Source organism: Ursus arctos, unplaced genomic scaffold (genome assembly GCF_023065955.2).
Source record: "Ursus arctos isolate Adak ecotype North America unplaced genomic scaffold, UrsArc2.0 scaffold_10, whole genome shotgun sequence".
Classification (NCBI taxonomy): Eukaryota; Metazoa; Chordata; class Mammalia; order Carnivora; family Ursidae; genus Ursus; species Ursus arctos.
The window spans coordinates 61,191,605-61,215,277 of NW_026622764.1; the positions used below are offsets into that span (position 1 = coordinate 61,191,605).

Sequence of the window (23,673 nt, forward strand, 5' to 3'; positions counted from 1 at the left end):
TTCTCATAAGTGAATTACAGTTTGATGTTTCCAGTGAAAACTTACTTGAGGTTGCATTTCTGTAGCTTATTTCTCCTCCGAGAACAATGTTATCAGTTGGTGTTTAGCTGACAAATTAAGAGTGAGGATTCTGACCTGGCAAGACCAATAGCCAGGCTCCTGAAAAGTGGAATGAACTGAGGGCTTTCATGCGTAAAAGACGTTGCTTTCAAAAGAAAAGTCACCGCCAAAAATATCCAACAGTTTTAAAAACTCGTTTTACCTTTAATAACTATTTCACAACACAAGTGCTTTTTATTGCCCACCGACACAATTTAAATTTTTATTTACAAAGCACTGTTTTGTCACACAAAAAAGTGGAGCAGTATTATTTTTTTAATTTCTATTTTTCTTTTCCTGCTATTTATCTGCTTTTGTATTTTAGAAACCATTAAAAATGACTTTAGCATTGAAGATCATTAGAAAAGTCTGCATTTCTTTTTCTTGGCAAGTAAAATTCTTAACTTTTATAGGAACGAGGGCTGACTCTTACAACTCTGCTCTGTTGGGAGTGTTAAGCTCTGTGACTGGCTGACTGCGGCCCTCACCAGGTGCCTGGGATGGTCCCTGGCACAGAGCAGGTGTTCAGTTCATATTTCTTTAATGAATGAATGTGCAGAGAACAAGGTGAGGAAAGGAGAAATAGTCTTAATAGCAGTTAAAGCTAGCTGTAGTCAAACTGTATTAAACTTAATAAAATTTCATTTGTTATGAATAGAGAACTATCTTGAATATTTCAGATGATTCCTTCAGTTTGGCAACTCTTTCTCATAAGTTAAATAATCTGAAGGTGGGAGGTTAGGGAAGGTAGAGAATCTTTCTCAGAGAGTGTTAGAAACAGCTTTTCAATCACAAAGAGAAATGCAGGGACTTGCCAATGTTTTGTAGAGAGAGGTAGCTTTAGCCACTAAGAACGCACAAGAAAAAAAAAAAAGTCAGTTCATGTTGTTCCTGGGGGAAGCAATTACCAGTGAGTAAAATCTGTTTGTACAATGGTCATCTTGATCTGAGGTGCGAGTCTAGAAAAGGACGAGAAGAGAGACAGTCACATCTATTCCATACTTGGCTGGGGCAGTGCGTACTAGGCAGAGGACAAACAGACTGGGGGCAGCCCTGGCTTGTCCAACGAGTGGGCAACACAACCACAAAGCTGCTACGACCACACTTACACATACTGATGGTTGACCTCTACTTTTCCCCATTTTCCCATCCTAAATTCGGAAATGTGAAAGTTTGCAAAACGTACGAAAGCCTAAAGCAGAATTGTTGACCAAGCATTTAGATTGTTTTCCTTCAGGTGCGGCCTCATGAGAGACGTTTTCATTTCCGCCTGAGCTGCTGGTACTCAGCTGAGGCTACGGACCGCAGTCGCTAAGGCAGAGACTGGCATCATTTCATCAGCACGGGTTTGATGGAACGTGGCAGACGTGTTCATGACCCCTGTTGGGCAGCATTACTGTCCCGAGAACAGACAGACAAGTTCATTTGCCTTTCGTGCAGTTGTATGTGTGACCACATCCATTCCTCACATTCACCCAAATGACATTTAATTCACTCAAATAAATGTCCAGGTAAGAATCATGATGTGTGAAGAGCACCAGCTTACGAGCGAATTGAATTTGAGCACATTATTTGAATTCTCTTTGCTTCAGCCTCATCTCTAAAAAGGGGGGAAAATTCGTAGTTATTTCAGAATGTTGTGAGGACAGCATTTGTGGAAATATGTAAAGTATTTAGGAGAATGGTGGGCACACAGTACACATTAAATAACTGTTAGCTCTTACTATTATAATCATTATTCTTATTGTTAGTGCAATTATTAGGTATTTTCTCTTCTTCTCTAGAACCTGAAACTAATGGGGAGTAGTAGGGACATATCTGAAAAAATTATATTTCTTCCACTTGAATTTACTTTTTCTTCCTCCTCGCCTATATTTAAGTTACGTGTGTGCTGGGGGGAGGTGGTCATTTAGAAGAATATCAACAGCTAGGGGAGAAGTAAAAGTTTAAGCCCAAGGAGCCAAGTAGTGGAAAAGGAGATGCCCATCTCTGAGCTCCACTCTAAGCACGAGGAACACATCTTATTGGACTGTATTAATGTTGAGTTAAAGTAAAAAATTCCTTTCAGAAGAAACTCACAACACAATCGGGCCAGCTTAAAAAGATAACACAAACTCGTTAAGAACCGGACGGGATAATTCTTGTATTCCTAGTATTATGTAACAGAAGGCTTTCAGGTGAATCTTAACTGAAAACCCTGCAGTTGCTCGTTTTCACCTAACGGAGCAAAACCGCGGCCATCTCAGCCACAGAAGCAGCCCGGTGACTATCCCGGAAGGCAAAGTACTGAAGCCAAACAATTAAATAGAGGACCAGTGATTTAAGAAAATACACACGCAGCAAAGTGTAGTCAGTTTAGCTGAGCATTTTACGGTAAGATTTGGTCAGAGAGATGCACACAGTAGAGAGACAGGATTTGTATTCAAAATGCCCTTGAGACACTGGGGAAGGGGGCAGATGTAATAGGATAGGACCTCCAAGGGCAAGGGCAGGGTTTTCAATAGACAAGGCTGTCTGGCCTGCAGATACAAAAGATCAACAGAGAAGATGGAAAATATTCCTGAGGGCGAAAACAGACTAGAGACTAGATGAGAGCCACAGAAAAGCCCCATGGTACAAAGTGAAGGTTAACAAAGTACTAGAACCAGAATGCCTGGGTGGCTCAGTTGGTTAAGCGTCTGCCTTTGGCTCAGGTTATGATCCCAGGGTCCTGGAGTCAAGTCCCACGTCAGGCTCCTTGCTCGGCGGGGAGACTCCTTCTCCCCCTGCCTGCTGCTCCCGTGCTTGTGTTCTCTCTCTCTGACAAATAAATGAATTTTAAAAAACTCAAAAAACAAAGAACTAGAACTAAAATGTAATCCTATTTACTATATCCAATTTTGTTTATGCCAATAGACCCTGTGACTGATGCAAGATCCTGAGAGAAGAGCAACCGGAAAGAAAACAGGAATGATTTAAAAATGGATTGAAGGGGTATTTGGGTAGCTTAGTCAGTTAAGTGTCCAACTCTTGATTTCGCCTCAGGTCATGATCTCAGGGGTGTGAGAATGAGCCCCACATCTGCTCCTGGCTGGACATGGAGCCTGCTTAGGATTCTCTCTTTCCCTCTCCCTCTGCATCCTCCCCCGTTCCCACTGCCCATGCTCTTTGTCTCTCTAAAAAAATAAATAAATAAAAAATACAAATACAGATGGACTGAAGATAAGCTCTGTGAGTAACAGCTAAAGAAACAGAGATATCTGACCTATAAAGAGAAAGGCTGAGGTAGATTTGTTAATATAAGTCTTTATATTTATTCTGGGGCAGGACTTTTTTCTTTCATATTTTTTTTTCTGGTGGCAAAGATACACTAGGGAAGAGGGACCTGAAGAGGTAACACTTCCGAGGGCTTAAGTAACTTGCCCAAGGACACAAACCTAGAAAACATCAGAGACAAACTTAGGTCTGCATTTGCTGGATTCTAATACCCAAGCCCTTTCCACCATTCCACAGTCTCCTTATAGCTGTTTGGGGATTTTTACTAATCCATGCAAATTTCTGAGTATTTTGCTGCTTTTAGAGGAGACAGAGATAATGTCTTATTTCCTTGGTCCAATAGTCTCCGGACGGCACGAATGGCTGCCCATTCCGCATCAGCACCAGCTGAATGTGTCAGGTTTCACAGCTCTGCTGTGGGGTTAAACTGATACTCACTTATTATCCCCTTTCTTATGCTACTACTTGTTTTATACTTAAACACCACAGAGATATAGAACGGATGAAATCGGCCTCACTTGGTCAAATCTTGAAAGACCTGATACATTTTGGGTACCATTCAACACTTTAATGTGTAAGCCGACTTATATGAACTCTTTGGATGGCTTTTAGTTCAAACACTCATTATTTTTCTCAACTACACCCAACATATTTTAAATTCTCTATCATAACTGCTAATGGAGACTTGCTTCCTTATCATTTTGACAACAACTTTGTTGATGATGATAGGGGTGGGAATTTTGTGTGTGTGTGTTGTATATTTTATGTGTAAATGTCTCTGTAGTATGTAGAGGAGTTTGCAACCGTAGAGGAGAAGTGACAATAAGCTTTTAATGAAAATACTTTTAACTACGTTAGTGATGGGGAAATGAAGCAGACTGGAAGGGAAAGGGGAGGAAACTAGGGTGGAGAAAAGGGGATAAAAGGAGAGAAAGATAGAAGGTGGAAGAAGAAGAAAAGGAGGGAGAAAAATTGGGCTGACCCTAAGGATTGTAAATCCTCACTTTAGATGGTTTATGACACATCATAGACATCTGTACATATTCACAATAAATAATAATATATACTTTGAAGAGAAATTAGTATTTGGACTTTTATAATATCAGAGTAGATCTGGAGTTTATGATAATAATTATATAGTGATCTTTTGATACAAAGATGTTATGGGCCCATCGCTAAAAAAATGTGTTAAACTTGTGACACCCTGTTCCAGAAACAGACATGAATTTTCACACCACTCATGCCAGTTCCCTCCCGGGCCTAATGACTTTCCCCCACAAAGATGGAAGACTGGAGTTGGTATTTAGTCCACATCTGGATACCTGAACAAAGCCAACTGGTTTTCCTACCTGTCCATCTGTCCCGATGGTGCCTCCACAGTCAGTGAGAAGTTCTGACATGTCATAGTAGCTAACAAACTCCCACAAACAGGCCTCCAGGTTCAGGTTTCGATAGAAGCGCAAGGTACTGGAGCCTCTGATAGATGAACTGTACTGGTAGGGATGCGTCTCTCCAATTACTTCTGGATTTTTTGTAGCGTCAGTTAGGAAACCATGGTGAGTCTTCACTTCGGTGTAATCCAGAAGGTTGGAGCACTGGTGGTTTCCAACTCTTGAGCCATCAGGACTGAGGGTGAGCTCAAAGTTGGAAAGCTCTTTAGTGGAAATCACAGGGAGCATGCCTGCAAAGAATTGTAATCATGTTGCCATTTTCACCAGCAAAGGATTTAGAACACTTATCATTTCTTTATCCTGGAGAAGACAGGTGTTATATAAAATAGTGTAGAGCAGTGATTACTACCAACGTGGTGTCCCAGGGGTCCCCTGGCATTTTTCAGAAGATCTGTGACATTAAAACTATTTTCATAACAAATCTAAGACATTATTTGACTTTTCCACCATTATTTTCTCAGTACAGTGGAGTTTTTCTGAGTCATCATATATTGCCATAGATTGAATGCAGAATAAGATAAAATAATTCAGCTGTCTTTTATGAAGCCAGATATTAAAGGTATTTTCAAAAATGTAAAAAAATATATTTTTTTTGATGTATAAGTTACAGCCATTTTTCTTAAAAGTATGTTTTTCATGTGAATATGTAATGGATTGGTTATTTTTAAATGAACGAAAAAAATAAGTGTTTAATAATTCCTCAGTTTTAATTTTAAATCCAGTCAATGTTTATAGATATAACTCATTAAAACAATAGGTCTTTGAGATCCTAAATAATTTGTAAGGATGTCCTGAGACCAAAACATTTGAAAACAACCACTATACAGTATAAGCTATGGTTTGGCAAACTTCTTGCATAAAAGGTCAAATAGTAAATATTTTAGGACTTACGGGCCATAAGGTCTACGTCTCAACTGCTTGATGCTGCCATGTTAGACTGAAAGCTGCCACAGATGATATGCAGAAGAATTCACATAACTGTGCAATAAGACTTTATCATGCACAATGGACTGTAATTTCGTATGATTTTCATGTTCCACGAAATATTCTTTTTTTTTCCCCAAACATTTAGAAACGTAAAAAGCATTTTTCAGCTTGCAGAATCATATGAAAGCAGGCAAGGAAGCTGGATTTGGCCCAGCGGCCAGAGTTTGTTGAGCCCTAACATGAGCAATGCCGCAAAAAGGAGCACAAGAGAGGTGTTCTCCTGGAACCTTCCCCTCCTCTTGCTCTCAGATTCTCCCAGAGCAAAACTCTGGCTACACCAAAGAACTGGTCAGCTTCTACCATGCTCTGGTGGAGCTGTGGCTATTGATCATGTCAGAATGCAAAGTCAGCTCTAGGAGTAGCATGAGGGACCAGTCTTCCCATTAGGAACTGTTACAGGCTTGATTTTCCCTGATGGGTCCCCCCTCGGCCCTTTGGATGTCTGAGTCACACCTCCAACATGAGCCTAGAGATGGGCTGGCCATATGTGGGACCCACATTATGCTGTAAAGAGGTGCAGATTTCTATCCACCCACCTCCCACCAACACAAATTTGGTTTGCAGTAAGCAGAAAAAGCAGAATTATGTCTTTTTTTCTGAGAAAGATAAATTCTACCCATCATTCCTACTACTGCCTCATGTTTCTTCTCACTTAGCTACTTAAAATATAACTGACTACCAAGTAATAAAATTAATATTAACAATTTAGGTATAAAGTCAATTGAGGAGAACAGAACTTGAAGATGTTTTCTGCATTTGGGGAAATGCTCACAGTGTGGATAAAGTTATCGACTCACAAATTCTGGCCATGCTTTCCTATCTGGAGAAAATGAACACAATTTATAAATTGGATTTATAAAATCCCAGCTTAGAAATAGCCAATACATGTTGAAGGTGCTCAATGAGATACTGAAATCCTTTACTGGAAGTCCAAGTTCAAGAGTTTTAAAGACACAGTCGTACCATTTCGTAAAAACTACCACATTGACCAAAGTTTTGTTCCATCATGTTTGGACAATGTAATAAATTTATTTCATTTTAAAGAATGCTTAAATTGTCAGACTTTAAAAAACAGGATAGAAAGAAAGCAGAATCACTTGAAAGAAACAGAAAGACTTGAAGGTGACATTGCAAAATGAACGTTTTATCGTCTCCTTGGAGACTTTGGGTATTCAGTGGAATAAACCAGGTAATGAGGAGCCCAAACCACTCCCATGGATTTGCTTACCCAAGCCACCTACCATCTATGTGGGGCATCGTGACCATGAGCTTGATAAGGTTTGTGTAGTCTGGGTCCTCGGGGCCCGTGTAGCGCAGCTTAGCTGAGAACGGTTCTGCTCCCACTGTCCCCGGCACCCGGGGCTGACACAGACCTCAGGGAAAAATGAACATAGTTATGCTAAAAGAACATAATAGACAGCACCTAAAGAATATTTTTAAACTAGGCACTGTAATTTTTTTAAATAATAAAGTTAAAACTGCTCTGTGGACTAAGGCATTGCTAAGAGCAGCTATAAAAAAGCCAAAGACCCTCGTGTGAGAAGTAACCGCAGCAGTTTACTAGCTACTTCTTTAGATTTCAGGTAGTTTATAAAGTTTGAGAAAAAATAGTTATTGTTCAATGTACTTTAATACACACTGAACATTTTAGGTTATAATCACATTTACAAAATCATTTTAATATAAAATGTGAACAGACACAGCAAAAAAAAAAGACTGAAAGCCAGCAGGAAAAAAGTAACTATAGTTTAATCAAGTGAATTGGATGTTTACCCCAGAATAATATATATGACTAGTCATAAAGTATCATTATTTATAATCAAATAAACTAAAAATGGGCTCATTTTTAAAACAAAACCAAACGTCTCCTTAGAATCAGAGAACAAAATGTATAGAGTTTTCTCTATATAACTTCTTGCGGGGTGTGTATTATGAGTTGTAATTTATAATATATATACTGATACAAAGCATACTGATATATGCATATATATATACTGAAACACATGATGATATAAGATAATTTTCGGTCGTCTATCTCTTCGTGATCCTTAAGAATTCTGACATGAAAATCTTCCTCCAGTCTTTCCTTTAAAAGAATTACGATGTTTTCGTTTTAATATTATGGAATGACTAAGATGCTGGCTTATAATTTTAAGAGCACTAGGCAATATAGAATCTCTTTTCTATTTGTATGAAACAAAGGAAATAGACAAGTATTTATTAGAACAGCAATAAAACCAGAGGCAGGCTCCAGCATCTGGGCTGGCTATTTTATTAATAGGGGAATCATTTTAAGGCATTGTGTATTTTTTTCCTTTTGGTACCAACATAATAGTTTGGTCTTAAGAGAGACTTAACCACCATATATTTTAATCCTAACAAAAAAGCACGTTTACTATATGATATCAATAAATATTCTTCCTGAGTATATAAAGGTGGCACATACAACTTTTCTTTATGCAACAAATATATTTCTGAACCATTGTATGCAAATAAAGTTTTAAAAATAGAATCTTATAAACAGACTTATTTTAAAAATCTAACTTAAAAGTTCTTCTGCAGAGTAAGTGATAAGCTTATAAAGTAGATTTCTTGTCTTTTCAGTGTTGCTCCAGCTACATTCTATTCTCCACCCCCAATGTGTCTGGGCTCCAGCCCCGGACACACCTCCCTTACCATCGCAAGGTATGGGGCACTTGTAGGTACCTTTCCACCTGCACTGTCATTCCTCTGTCCCCGTCCGCAGCTAATTCCTGCTGCTGCGACAACCAGCTCATCACATAGGTGCCACGTTGTTCCAATCTGAACTTTGCATACCATCCTGCTTCATCTCCTCTCCACTCTCCCTCTCACTTGCTTCCCCATTTCTCTGCTTGTAGTTTCCAGAATATTCCATGTTCTTCCTTGCTTCTATGAGTTATTGCTCATGCTTTTTTTTCTCTGCTGTTTTCAAGATTCCTGTTTCCTGACCCACTCAGGATAGAACCAGGCACTTCTGCTGTGTCTTGTCCGGACTAAAATTTATCTGTGTCCTCAGCTTGAGTGTGAACTCCTTGAGAACAAGAGTCTTGCTTCCTTTTTCTGAGTGCCAGCAGAAAGCATAAAGTCTGGCTTATAACACGTGATCAAAAAAATGTGAAATGAATAAATATTTATTTTCTTTTTTTTTTTTTTTAAAGATTTTATTTATTTATTTGACAGAGAGAGACAGCCAGTGAGAGAGGGAACACAAGCAGGGGGAGTGGGAGAGGAAGAAGCAGGCTCCTAGCGGAGAAGCCTGATGTGGGGCTCGATCCCAGAACGCTGGAATCACGCCCTGAGCCGAAGGCAGATGCTTAACGACTGCGCCACCCAGGAGCCCCCAAATATTTATTTTCTAATGAGTATTTTGGTAAAAGTGGATGTCATTTTTTAAGTACTTGACAAATATTAAAGAATGCATGGGGGCATTTGGAAGAATTAACCAGAAATCAGACATTGATATATTCCATGGTATCTCATCAGTCTTCATGTGAAAATGGCAGCGCATTACCTTCCTCTCTGCCGATGGTGACGATAGAGCTCATCAGCTCCAGGCCCTCATTGCCATTGGCATTCACAGCGCGGGCCGCACACTGCACCCTGGAGCCAGGCTGGAAGTATATGGAATCTAAGGTGATCATCTTGGATGATGTAAAAAAGGTGTCAAAGTCCACTTCTCTCATGGGGCTGGTGACGCCATCAGGGCCAGCGGGTGCGCTAATTAGCCACCGGTACCGGGTCAAGGTGTCGTTGATGTTCTCACTTGCACAGATAGAGCCTGTTTTGTCATAGTCTGAGTATTTAGGGTTGCAAGCCTATGGGAAACAAATAACTGTCAGGGCCACAGTACAGAACAATGCGGAAGTTATGACTCTCTAGCTCTCCAGCCTAGTGTTGTCCCTGATGCTTTTTTTCCATTGCTACGCACTATTCATGCAACCTTCACATTTCTATTCTAGCCCTGACAGCACTGATGGAGTCTGATTTCAAACAGCCTCCTGGACATTTCCACTCTAACTTGATGCGTGTAAACTTGTTCTTCTCTTCATCTTTCATGAATCTCTGAGATCCCAAATCATTCTTGTTCTTCTCCCTCCCTCCTCTCTCTCCCCTCCTCTCTCTCACCTTGCCCACCCCCTCCCCTGTTTCCAAAGTGACCTTGGCTGATTCTTCTTTTGCAGTGTTCAAGTGGGTGCCTTCCTTCCCATTCCCAGCATCACCTCTCATCTCATTCGGGTCTTTCTAGTCAAGTGACACACTGCTGCCTGGTGACACCCCCTCTTCTCACAGTGCTCTCCTGCCCAAGAACCCCTTGCTACCCCACCAATGAAGCCAGTAGTCCTTAACATCGCATGTAAAGACCTCTGTAACTTGGCACCAAATTATTATTTCTGCCTTGTTAATTCAATGAACGTTTACGGTGTGCCTATTCGACGTAGGTCATGATACCAGGGCTGTGGTTATATAACAATAAGTACATCCCAGTTCTGCTCACAAGGGATGTAGAATTTAAAGTCAAGAAGAGCCAAGTAAAAAGGTAGTAACAACATACCATTTTTTATGCAGCTCCCCTAGATGTCTCTTGTGTTGTAATCACTTCTTCCTGGAATGGCCTCCCCTCGTCGGACTCTTATCTTAAACTGTTGAAAGTCCACATGAACAGCCCAAGCCTCCCCTCACATGGAGCTGCAGCTCTAGCAGGCTGGTGACATTCTCATGGTAATGATCACATCTTGCCCTCTGGGAGAGTGACTGATTCCTATATATTTTTCTCTTCCTTATTTTTAAGTTCCTTGAGTGCAGAGTTCAACCCTTATTTATCTTTCTATCAATGGCAGACCCCGAGATAACACGAGATAACACACTGTGTACACATCAGTTAATAAACCTTTGTTGGATAAGGAAGAAAAATGGGAGCTTTATTTGATTAATGTGATATTTTCCTATCCAAAGTTCAAAGCTTATACCTTGTAGTAATCCGGCTTTCATTTTTTCATGGCAAAGCCAATGCTATATCGGTTAACATCTGTAATTATTTTAACTAGCTATTTTACAGTTTTTCTCAATTTTGTCTATTTCCTACTCACTGTGATACAGACGACAGGATAGCCAGACACGGGACCCGCACTATCTTTAGCTCTAGAAGTGTCATCATACATCAGTAATGACACAATTTGAGGGACAGAAGGAAAAGTGACGTCTGCCATGCTGTTCATTTCTTCTATGTACACAATGGCTTTGGTCACCTGCAAGGAAAAGAGAATTATCTGTGATTATTGAAATATTTGGCTCTAGGAGCTTCTATTGTACCGTACGATACCCATGATGCTTGACAAGTCCCTGGCTTCATTATGATGAAAACTGTCACTTGCAGAGCCCCAGCAGGGTGGCAGGCCCTTTGTGGCTTGTTCTAGGTGACCCCAACACCTTGACCATGTCTGATGGCACCAGGGGAGCGTACATGAGCCCAGCGCAGCCTGGGTTGGCCACTGGCCCACGAGGTATTTGGGTTCTATTTTTTTCTCCAAATTGTGATGATAGTGGCTGAGTCTGTTTTGGGTTATGGCATGGAAGATCCACGAAGAAGCCAGTTAGTTGCTAGGGAGAAGAATGCTGAGTGACAGGCTGAGAGAAAGCAGATCCTAGGGGTCATGTGACAGCACAGTCATGCTGACATGGATACCAGTGAAAATCAAGGCTTTCAATGAGCAGAGACCATTAAGGAGGGTACTTGATGTAATGAGCACTGGGTGCTTTATGCAACTGATGAATCACCGAATTCTACTCCTGAAACTAATAATACACTATATGTTAACTAAATTGAATTTAAATAAAAATTAAAAAAAAATAAATGAGCAGAGACCAGAAGCATAGCCTGAAACCCGGGCAGAGAGAGACACTGAGTCTCAGACAGGAGAGTTGAGGAACATCTATTGGTAAGATGCCAAGACACCTTGCTGATAAATTTGTCTTAGCTCCTGAATAACCTTCCAATGTCTTACATATCACAGTTTCCAAATCTGTATCTACTTGCATTTGTAAAACAAGCTGTTACCACTTGAAGTGATTTGAATGAATCTCTGTTCCTTTCACCCCAAAGAGTTTAATACAGTGCTCCAGAAAAATAACATTAAAAGAATTATTTTTAATGTGATCAAGACTTATAAAAAATATATGTTAAAGGTTTTCTGCCCATACTTCTTGAATTTTAAATATGACTTAAAAAAAAAAGTAAGGCACTGTAGCAGAAATACCACCGAGTAGTGAAGATTACGAAATGATAAGAAAACTTTAGGGATAAAAATCTCCCCAATTTGATCTTGTACTAATAGAAAAACAAATAATAGAAGAAATAGAGTTTTAAGCATATATATATATATATGTGCATATATATATATATAAATTTAAGCATAGATATTATAAACATTGATCTGTGCCCAAAGTTATTTAGTTTTAAAAATTATTTAAGGTTTAAAGGTCAAAATTCTGTCGAACATTCTTACCTTGAAGAAAATCTGGTTGAATACACAATATAAATTTAATAAGCACAGAACATCAGTGTTAGGACCATAGCATCTGGTCACTGAGGCTCTGGACATCAAGTTGATAAAGTTAGGACTAGCGGTGGGAATTGTGAGGGTTAGTCAACTGTGTTGTGGATTAAAATGTATGTTTTGGACGCCTGGGTGGCTCAGTCGTTAAGTGTCTGCCTTCGGCTCAGGGCGTGATCCCAGGGTCCTGGGATTGAGCCCCGCATCGGGCTCCCTGCTCCACTGGGAGCCTGCTTCTTCCTCTCCCACTCCCCCTGCTTGTGTTCCCTCTCTCGCTGGCTGTCTCTCTCTCTCTGTCAAATAAATAAAATCTTTAAAAATAAATAAAATAAAATAAAATAAAATAAAATAAAATAAAATGTATGTTTTAATGAGCAGTAGCCCTGAATTCATAGTCTCATCTTTGTGCCGAGATGATGCTTTTTCTCTGGAAATGAATCTCAAATTCAGTGGTTGCCAACTGCAATGGGAAAGCTAAGTGGGCTGACGTGGGGCCCAGAGACTCTAGTCCCTGAGTTTCTATACACGTGATTTTTCAAATAAAGAGTAATAAGAACAAAATTTATTTACGAGGTGAAGAGGGGGATTATGCATGTCTCCTTTATATAAGGCTTGCACAAAATCCCAGTATTCTGTTGTACACTACGTGATGCTTATATGCATTTTCCCCGATTAAAATGCTGGTCCTGAATGTATATCCGTATCTTAGTACTTACCTGTGTCTCTGCTACCATGTTCTCATCGGGTTTTAGGTGAACAGTGAAGGCCTCTCTCATCTCTCTAATCCCGTCGAAGATTACTTCAATGTTAACAATATGCTGGGTTTCTCCCTCCTTAAACTCAATTTCTACAAATGCAAAAATCACAGATTTAATTCTTTTACATATACATACATGCAGTTCTTGTCAAGCTTTCTTGACAGTGACTCACAATGAGGAAAACGTTGTACACTGTGGCCCAGTATACTTGTGTGTGTGTGTGTGCGTGCATAAAATGGAATCACGAGTTTGAAAAACATCACTTATTTTTACTCTATGCTTTGCATCCGAATATTTTCCATTCTATTCCATTTCATCTGAAGAAAATTCTAATCAGAAGCTACTAAATCGATGTGTTGACCCATAGTTTGAAAAAACACTGAGCTGTGGAACAGAGCAACAGTTCTAATACTGAAGCATAACCAGATAACCCGGCCTCTCGTTTCCAAAATTTCTGAACCGACGGGATACAGGTCAAGTGACTACAGCTGGAGATATTTGAAGTGTGAATGGCGTTTGCATTATGGATATGTGGGTAATTGAAGGTGGATATGAGATTGTTGAGCTTTTTAATATTATATCAAGTTATATTTTAAAAAGACTTTTTTCTCTTGATGTTAATCTTGGGAACTTAGAAACGTTTTCTCAATAAATGTGAATAGTATGCTTCCCTTAATCCTGTCCCTCCTCACTAAAACAATTCGCTTCATTGTCATGAAAATTCAACTCAATTATGAGAATCTTTTTTTAAAAGATTCATTTCAAAAGTCTTAAAACATTAAAAGTTAACTGATTTTACTGAACTCAGAGGTCAGCAGCTGCCCATACCATGAGACTTGGATAAACTATTTTGTTGGTTTGACTATACCTTGTGAGAAACTGGCTCAGAAGAGAAATAAAAAAATATAATGCATAATTGTTCTAATTAGAGAAGATAGCAGATGTTGTTTCTGATATAACTCAAGTTCAATCATTATAATTCCAAATTATAAATCTTTTAAAATGTGGCAGGAGAAAATGTGTCTCCAATGTGTTTTTCTTCTGCTACTTCTATTTTTTTATTGTCAATTATGAAAAGGATTTTTTTCTTTAAAATTGAGTAAGCCAGATTCTTCTTTAAAATGAGTTCTGTTTCTAGATATAGCCATTTTCCACATTAGCCTTAGCGTGTTCTTAGAGTCTATTAGTCTTAGATTTCTCATACCCTGAGAGAATTAAGGGTTCTTGTATCAGAGAATGAAAATAGCTGATCATTTCCTGCCCACCAATTTTGTTCGGTCTGAGTTGTGTGACATTTCATTAGAAAATTAGTTTCTAGGGGCGCCTGGGTGGCTCAGTCGGTTAACTGTCTGACTCCCAATCTTGGCTCAGGTCACTATCTCAGGGTCCTGAGATTGAGCCCGGCGCTCGGCTCTGTCCTGGGCATGGAGCCTGCTTAAGATTCATTCTCTCCCTTTTCCTCTGCCTCTCCTCCCCATTCGTGCATTCTCTTTCAAAGAAAGAAGGAAAGAAAGAAAGAAAGAAAGAAAGAAAGAAAGAAAGAAAGAGGAAGGAAGAAAGAAAGAAGGGAAGAAAGGAAGAAAGAAAGAAAATCAGTTTCTAAAACCAAAAGTATCTGGGGATTTCATAGAAAAATACAGGTGTTTTGAAGTTCTTTTGTACTTTCTTCCTGCCTGGCCAAACTCAGCTGGCTATGACAGTACAAGCTTTTTCTCAGCAGGGAATGGAATTTCTGGTTCAGTGATGTTCCCATCTTGTCATTTTCCCCTCATATTTCCCTCATTCATTGCTTGTCTTAGCCCTATAATAGCATTCAAGTTTTGTAACCCCCAGAGTTAGAGACACCCAATTTCTTTTTTTAAAAATATATTTTAAAAAGATTTTATTTATTTGAGAGAGAGAATGAATGAGGGGAAGGGACCTAGGGAGAGGGAGAAGCAAACTCCCCTCTGAGCAGGCAGCCGGATGTGGGACTCGATCCCAGGGCCCTGGGATCATGACCTGAGGCAAAAGCAGACACTTAACCGACAGAGCCACCCTGGCGCTCTAGAAACCCAATTTCTAAGAAGTGAAAAGCTGAAGTATCTATTTTAAATATTTATTTATTCACTTATTTATTTAAGATTTTATTTATGTATTTGAGAGAGAGGCGAGATCTCGAGCGAGAGCATGAGTGGGGGCAGGGTGACAAGGAGACACCCCACAGAGCGAGGAGCCCAATGTGGGGCTTGATCCCAGGACCCTGAGATCATGACCTGAGCCGAAACCAAGAGTCAGATGCTCGATGCTCATAGACTGTGCCACCCAGGCGCCCCTTAAATATTAAATTTGGTGTATCTTACAGTACACATGCTAGATGATAGATGGTTAAGTTTCCTCAATTACTTTAGTCTTTATCTGTCACTTTAGATATTTCTAGCACAAAAAAATGTCTCAAGTTTTCTTCTATCTTTATTATTTCTGTTTATTTGTAAGGGACTGACCTCAATTTTGACCATAAGGGAGAAATTAGAATATGGGTCAGAAGAGATTAAATTTTTATCATAAGCATTATAAATAGCATGTTTACATTTATGGGATAAAAGAGACACAAGCTGATTTACTGTCATTTAACCTTTTTTCTGACTTCATAGGTCAGTTGATCACAGAGGTATAATTTTTATGCTTCAGCAAAAAGAATTATTTTGTGTCTAAGAAAAACATTTTCTGTTAAAGGTCATCTTACCCAGCTTTAGAAGATGTTTCCTTCATGTAAAATCTGCTCTTGCTCATTATAGAAAGACTTATTTTAGATTTTTCTGATTTAGTAGCTAATCAGTGTTTTTCCTCTCCTTCTGGGTTGTATGTGATTTATTTCAAATACATTATCATTCTCTGCATGGAGAATAATCTGAGGATAACTTTGAAGCTCTACAGTAGTCAAACTTTTTACCATAGAGGCAAAGAGAACAACTTCTTTGCAGAAGATGCTTTTTTTTCCTACTGCCTCATCAACTTTATTATGGACTCAGTAAAACCTACCCTTCACTTTCTAAACTTTTTTTTTTCACAAGTTACAAGATCAAGATGAATGCCTGAAGCTTTATGATCAAGAACTAAAGATTGTTGGTAGTAAGAAGTAGGAAACTAGAAACAAAGTGGATAAGTAGAACTCTACGTAATTTATAAACTGAACTTTGCACATCAATTTACATCTATTCTGTCAGCAAATAATTGATAAAGAGACAGAGAAGAGCTGATTTGTATTAATTACTCATAAAAATAAATGGTGAAATGGTCCAAAAATTAGAAGGAGGAGGGGGGGTAGATGAAAAGCATCCATAATGAAATCCTAAGGCCCGGAAAATTCATGGTCTTTTTGGTTGGCATTCCAAATGGTTTGGTTGGCAGCCTTTTACTGCCCTCCATTAACACAAAATTTTCTACCTTTAAGTTTTAGATCGTTGGTGTTCTATAAACTAAAAAACTATATCAGCTACCATGCATATTTTCAGTGTACTAGAATATTCTAGAATAGATATTTAGTATCTGATTACCATAATGAAGGTAAAACCTATTAAAAGTTAAAGTAGACTCAGAACGTAAGGTCATCTATGTTCTTAAAATTTCCCTAGGTCCTCATGCATAAGCCCTGTAAGTCAAAAAGGAAAATTTTGGAACTAAATTCTACTGCCATTATTTTTCTGACGCAGATTAATGTAAAGGAGTAGGTCTAATTTTATTTCAGTTGGGTATTCTCTTCTTTTTCTCAAGGGCACCAGGGCCAATATAGAGTGTGAGCACCACCCACCTGGGGGCAGGTCCTGGAAACCCCCATACCTTCTGACACAGGGTGATAGTCTTCTCCAGAGGTGGCAGAGCCATCCTTGGTGTGGACTCGCACGATGGAAACTTTTGAAGTATCTCCTTGGCGAATCACTGGTATTTTTACAACCACGGACTGTCCCGGTTCTTTGGGTTCACGGACGCTAAATTTGGTTTCTCCAAATTTAATAACAGTCTCTAAAATTGTGGGAAACATGGACAAATTAAAATGTAAAGGAAATGCTTTTTTCTTCATTTCTAATGTTTCTTTCCATATGTGTGGAGTTTAATTAGTATTACACTCCTGGCTTCTCTCTGTCCCCTCACCCATCAATATTGGTGAGTGGATTAGGAGAAACTGAGTGTGTATTGTCCAGTTCCTTCCTTGGGAATTAAGCAGCCCCAGAGAGCATGTACTCCGGGCAGCCTCTATGTGCCATAAGTCTTGCAGGAGCAGGTCCCTGGGGGCGGGGGGAGAAAGTGCTGACCTGCGGCTACCTCTATCCTACGGGAGGTATGGACATGTGGGATTTAGCATTAGATGTAAAGCATATTCTCCAACATCAACTTTCAATTTTCATTGTTCATTTGATTCCTCATTTGTCTTAGTCTTTTTTCCTATTTCTCAGTTGCTTTAAAACCCTTGTCAGAAAGAGGGGGTTATTTTCTGAGCCACCTAAAATGTTAACATAGATGGGTTTCAATTCTTAATTTACAGGTGAGGATAAGAAATAACTTCTTACTATCAGCATCATCTTGGATCCTTATCAGAGTTTCATTTTGTTCTCCAACTGCAGCCCCAAAGGGGGAGTTGCTTTGTGGGGTGCCAAGAACCAGGCGGAGTTCCTCTACCTCCTCATAGAGTTTGTCGTCCATCAGCTCAAGGACACAAGGCTTTTCTGTCTCACCTGGAGCAATGATAATGACAGCATATCAGTTATGTCCCATCATGACATCCCAATCACATCCCAGGCCCCAAAGGATACATGGGCATAAGCATCACGGGCAAGGATGTTATCTTTTTCCCTGCTGTACTGACAGCGTAAAGAAGAGTATCTGGTGTGTAATCAGCCTCCAATAAGTATTTGCTGAACGAATGACTAAATGTTTGAACATATGCAATGAGAGCCCTGATTTGTATAGGAAATTTCTTCAGTGTCTGCTTTTAAGTTCTGTCGGTCATCTTAGAAAACAAGGGATAAAGAGAAAATACCAATTTTATGTATGAATTTCTAGAATTATGATTAAGAAGCAAATTTATACACCTTGTACAGGATGATCAGAGTTAATCTGACCATAGGACTAGTTTCTAGTACAATTGCTGGATCAAAGTGATCGAACATTTTAAGGCTCTGAATTCATATTAAAAGTGTGATTTCTATTTCCTTGTATTTCTCTCATTTGAACACTATCTCCCAGCATTAGGAAATCTATACATTTGCCACCAAATACATTTTGAATAAACAATACAATACATCACCAGAAACTAATTCATAAATTGATACAGACACCAGAAAGCCACTGATTCAATCTGTTACAATCTATTTCACCTTATTATCACATAGGGCACACAAAACCACATCACAAGCTTTTGAGGTCAAGAATGTGTATTTTCCTGATGTGTATTTCTCATTAACAACTTGGCTTCCTCAAATTCCAAATAAAAATTTCAAGCTCCACCACCTTACCAGGGAGAAATGTGATGACGGAGCTATCAGTGTTTGGACGTTCCTCGAAGTCCGTCATCACCTGTGCAGACCCCTGCCGTGTGTAGCATCTCACCGAAGACCTGTAGTGAACGTCTCCAGTCCTGTGGATCATTGCAACTATCTGCTCGTCGTCTTCATTGCCAGTATATATGCGCTCTTTGAACTGCATCTTAGGCACTGCAAAGTAAACAAATATATGGATCAAGGTGAACAGAAATTTCCTTAAGGAAAAGGCATTTCTGAAGCAAGGTTTAGTGGAAAGAGTAATGGAACAAAAGTGAGAATTGGATTCCAGTTTCCATCCAGTCACTTGACAATGTTTTGGCCTTAAGCAAATCACTTAAATAAATTGTTTTGATTTTCTTATCTTTGAAATTCTGCTCTGCCTATTTCACGGAGTAGGCAGATGCGTAAAATGCTAAAAAGTAGATAAAACCAGAGACTTTAAGATATCCGTATCTATATGTGTTGCTTAATCATGAGCTTTTCAGAATTTTTGAAATTTCTGAATAATTTCTGAATTATTTCCAAAAAACACTCAATATTGTGCACACAATTAGAAGCGTAGTTTACCCAGACCGTGTTAGAAAAATTGATAATGAATATAGTATTTTATATATATAAATGTATATAAAAGATATTTTTGACAATGAATATTCTGTATATATTTAAGTGATGCTGATGATGGGTAAATTAAATATAGGTCTCATTAACAATAGGTTACGCTCTCCCAAGCAATGTCAAGATCATCATGGTTGAAAATTTTTCAGAATTCCTTCTGAGGATGTGTCAGAGAGCCCTACCCTGTGTCCAGCATCAGCTTGTCTTAGAACTATGTTTTTGGCACCTTATTAGGGAAATTTCAGGAGTGTCTGAGTGTGAGGAGATGACAGAAAGTCTTGTGCTGAGAAGTGGAAAAAGACCATTACATGTGGTTCCACCTATCTATGGTGAGGGAACTCTTGAGACACAATCAAGATATTGCTGGCAATCTCACTTTTTTAAAATTTAATTTGAAAGGAAGACTAAAAGTTTTCTTCTGAGACTGCCTAATTTAGTAAAATGGTCAGAAGGAGAAAAGAAGACAGGGTCAGACAAGGTATTATTATGGGTTGAACTGCTTCCCCTCTAAATTTATAGGTTAAAGTCCTAACCCCCACAACCTGAAAATGTGACCTTATTTGAGGCTATGGTCTTAATTGAGGTAATCAAGTAAAAACGAGGTCATTAGAATGGGTCCTAATTAATATAACTGCTGTCTTTAGAAATAGGGGAAATTTAGACACAGTGACACACATAGAAGATATAAAGACACATAGGGACAAGATAGGTATCTACAAGCCAAAGAAGAGGCGTAGAATAGATCCTTCCCACAGGAAGGAACCAACCCTGCTGACACCCTGATTTTGGACTTCTAGCCTCCAGCACTGTGAGACAAGGAATTTCTGAGTCCATAGGACTTTGTTATGGCAGCCCTAGCAAACTTTTACATGTATATAAACCCCAGTTCGTCATTTTGCCTAATGTGTATATAAACTCTAGCTTACCATTTTACTTATCATTGTCAATTAATAAACACTCACAATCGGAGACAGAATCATTTATGGACACTGTGGCTTTGCTGGGCTCGCCGAGGGCAGCATTCATAGGCATCCGAAGCACCAGTTCAAATTTCTCAATTCCCTCCAGCATCGGTTGCCCAAGGTCATCCAGGATGATAACACGAACAGTCTGCATGTTGACTCCAGGTGCAAAATCTAAATTCCGACTGATTCCCACATAGTCCGTTCCAGCTATACGCATAACAAAAGAATTTTTCAGTTGGGGACTGACTAAACTAAACAAAATTATGAGAAGCAGATTATGTAGATCTATTTATGATTCTTAAAAAAAACCAGAGAGATCAGTATAACATCACAGAAAAATACATTTAATGAAATGTAAAGGATTAGTATCATATTGGTTTTCGAGATGGTAGAACAAAGGTCAGGTTCTGAACTTTATTTTATTTATGTCTAGTGAGTTATTTTGGCTTTAATTATATAATCCCTCTATCTTTATTTTGGAATTCTTGAATGGAGCTAATAAAAATTAGGTCTGAAATAATCAGCACATCAATCATATATGTGATTATCATAAATCACCTATGAAATACATACATTTAAATTTTGTTAACATCAGTTAAATACCTGTATTTATTTTCCAAAGCTACAGAGAATATCCTATTTGGGTGTGTGTTTACCTGTTGGCTAAAGAAACACATTTCAGGTATAAGCTTTTGTCCCACACGCTCCGCCTACACTCACCCTAGGCAAAGAGAGCAATCCTTTATTCTCAAAGACATATTTGATTTTTGGCTTATTTTTTCAGACCCTGGGGTGCAAACCTAGTGTTGGCACCTCCATTTATGTCTAAAGTAGTCACAAACAAAACTGTCAATCTTTAGGCACCATATTCATAAAGACTGGGAGTGGGTGACAAGGGTTTGATATTATTGCTTCTTTGTTTTCATACCTTCTGTTCTTCTAACCCTCATTTTATATATATTCTCTTCACTTCTGAATACACATCTATGAGTGTATCTGACCTTAATTCATTTTTTAAAATCTCTATCTGAATCTCTTTGTGGTTCTTCTTGTATTTTTCCTTTCCTCTGCTTCTTCATCTTTATTCTCACCTCTCTCTCTTTCTCAGATTTGAATTTTTTCTTAAAAAATAACTAATTCGGTGAATCAAATGCTTACTGGACACTTACTTCATGCAAAGCATTATGCTGGCTCCACTACATGGTATTGTCCCTGCTGGCTTTGTGTGACGAGTGTGTGATGTGCATATGATGTGTGTGTGCACATAAGAAAGAAAGTCTGCACTGCTGGCAATTTAGAAGAAAAAAAAGGAAATTTCTCTTCCTACGTTTACCCTAAACTTTATGATCAACTCTTTGGAGGTGTAAACTCCAGAATAAAAGGCAAGTGTGTCCCGCTAAGGTAGCTTACATAATGACGTGTGGAAAACACCTTTGGATCTGAAGTATTAATGAGGACATCTGGTTAAAATGAGGAGGGTTGAACCAAGTTGGAGATGCATATCTGCATGACACTCACACGTCATAAGAGTTCTGTGAGGGGGGCCAGCATAATCATTCTCGTGCATACCGATGCCATAATAGTCAACCATGTTAGGTTTGCCAAGAGTAGAGAACCAAATTCATGCAAATACAGGCCTTAGAATTTAGGGTCACTGACTCACATGTTTGCAACGTAGCCTCCAATTTGTGGCTTTTCAATGTATTTTCTCACCGTAATACATAGAGCCTAGACCTATCTACGACATGATGCTAATTTCAGAAAAAGTTCTGCTCATCCAGACTGCCTTCATGGGCGTGAAACAGGTTAGCTTTATTTTGCGTCAAGGTGAGTCGAACCCAGGAGAACAATCAGAAGATCTGCCACAGGAAACGGCTCACCGTCAGCAGAGGGAGGATCTGTTTTCCTCGATCTCACGGTGACACTGGAGGACCTGGACAGGTCGGTGCCTGTTCTCCACACCCGCACCTCCACGTAGCCAGCGCTCTCGTCCACAGGGTACTCGACCTCGCCGAAGTAGAAGACAGGTTCTGGGAAGAAGGAAACAGCGCCCTGGTGGTTAATTTTTTTTCCCCCCACATCAAGCCTGACTGGCGGAATTCCAGAGAAGAGTTAGCTTCCTTTTACTGACTCCCTTCTATCATATTTTTTCCTTTCAATAAGATAACAACCCTTTTATCTGTAGATTTATATAGTTTTCAGGTCAAAAGCCCTCTGCTGAAAACCAAAAATACTATGGTTAAGTGCCTCATGGAACATTCTCATCTTGAGGCTTGAGTTACTCTGTCCCGCATCTGTGGGATTATAAGTGGCTCTAAATGTACTTCCTGTTCAGTTTAGCTGGTAACATACTCCCCCAAAGGCAACAAAACACACAGGCTGAACTGTGGTAAGTTTGGTCCGACTGTTCATTGTATCATCACTGGAGACTAGTCGCATGATGACATTTTCTGGACCATTACATGTGGCCTTAATCCAGCGTATTTGGGTCTATAATCACCACTGCAGAATTAGCACCTCTTGGCATAACTAGACTACATATATATGATTACCAGTCCTGAAGACTTTAGGGAAGACCCGGACATGACTGTAGGTTACCTGTAGAGTTTTGGGGGTGCCTTATACCAACTGAGATTCCACTGGAGAAATAAGCTCCTATCAAGGGATTGTCTTAAACATGTATGAAAATGATGTGACTTAGGTCATGAAGGTAGGACACATGCTTTGGAGACTCTTTCTCCGGTATTGGTGATGAATTGATCCAATCATCATCACTCTCTGATTCCTCCTGTGACTGAGGGTTTATCTTGTGAGACAGCTGCCAAAAGTCACAGGGGTAGCAGTTAGCCAAATAATGAGGGACACGGAGAGATAATTCGTGAGCTGACTTATAAAAAAGCTTACTTTGAAATATTTATAGGCCATAAGAAAGTGTAGAAATAATATAGAGGGTGTATTTTTACCCACTCTGAGTTAATTTTATAAACAAACCTTGACAAAGATATATTGAGTATAGACACAGAATGCTCGCCCTTTGACTTGAGACACTTTAGTCATCTCCGTCTGGTTTCACAAGACTCAAAAGGACTGAGTCTCGAAGGTCATATAGTTCATCAATGTTCTTAAAACACAAGACCCTTAAAGAGATGACCATCATGTCGCAGAGCATCTAGACACACAAAAATCAAGCAAAACCCTACAGTCATGGCTTACAACAAAAGCAATCTATTTCATGCGCTATTTAAATTGAGCATAGGGGCGCCTGGGTGGTGCAGCGGTTAAGCGTCTGCCTTCGGCTCAGGGTGTGATCCCAGCATTCTAGGATCGAGCCCCACATCAGGCTCCTCCGCTAGGAGCCTGCTTCTTCCTCTCCCACTCCCCCTGCTTGTGTTCCCTCTCTCGCTGGCTGTCTCTGTCAAATAAATAAATAAAATCTTTAAAAAAAAATAAAT

The 23,673-nt window shown here is 39.3% G+C and overlaps 1 protein-coding gene across 2 annotated transcripts in view; it reads right to left on the bottom strand.

Annotated features, from left to right (window-relative positions):
* FREM2 (FRAS1 related extracellular matrix 2) overlaps window positions 1–23,673 on the bottom strand; it is a 157,464-nt gene that overhangs the window by 18,210 nt on the left and 115,581 nt on the right. For both annotated transcript variants that reach the window (XM_026493172.4, XM_057308998.1), the window contains exons 7-16: window positions 22,102–22,251; window positions 20,219–20,428; window positions 18,615–18,812; window positions 17,670–17,834; window positions 16,942–17,124; window positions 13,081–13,211; window positions 10,901–11,059; window positions 9,325–9,628; window positions 7,034–7,165; window positions 4,704–5,035 (exon numbers count right to left, since the gene is read on the bottom strand). In XM_026493172.4, the coding sequence (XP_026348957.2) occupies window positions 4,704–5,035; window positions 7,034–7,165; window positions 9,325–9,628; window positions 10,901–11,059; window positions 13,081–13,211; window positions 16,942–17,124; window positions 17,670–17,834; window positions 18,615–18,812; window positions 20,219–20,428; window positions 22,102–22,251 (1,964 nt within the window). The remainder of the gene's footprint in view (window positions 1–4,703; window positions 5,036–7,033; window positions 7,166–9,324; window positions 9,629–10,900; window positions 11,060–13,080; window positions 13,212–16,941; window positions 17,125–17,669; window positions 17,835–18,614; window positions 18,813–20,218; window positions 20,429–22,101; window positions 22,252–23,673) is intronic.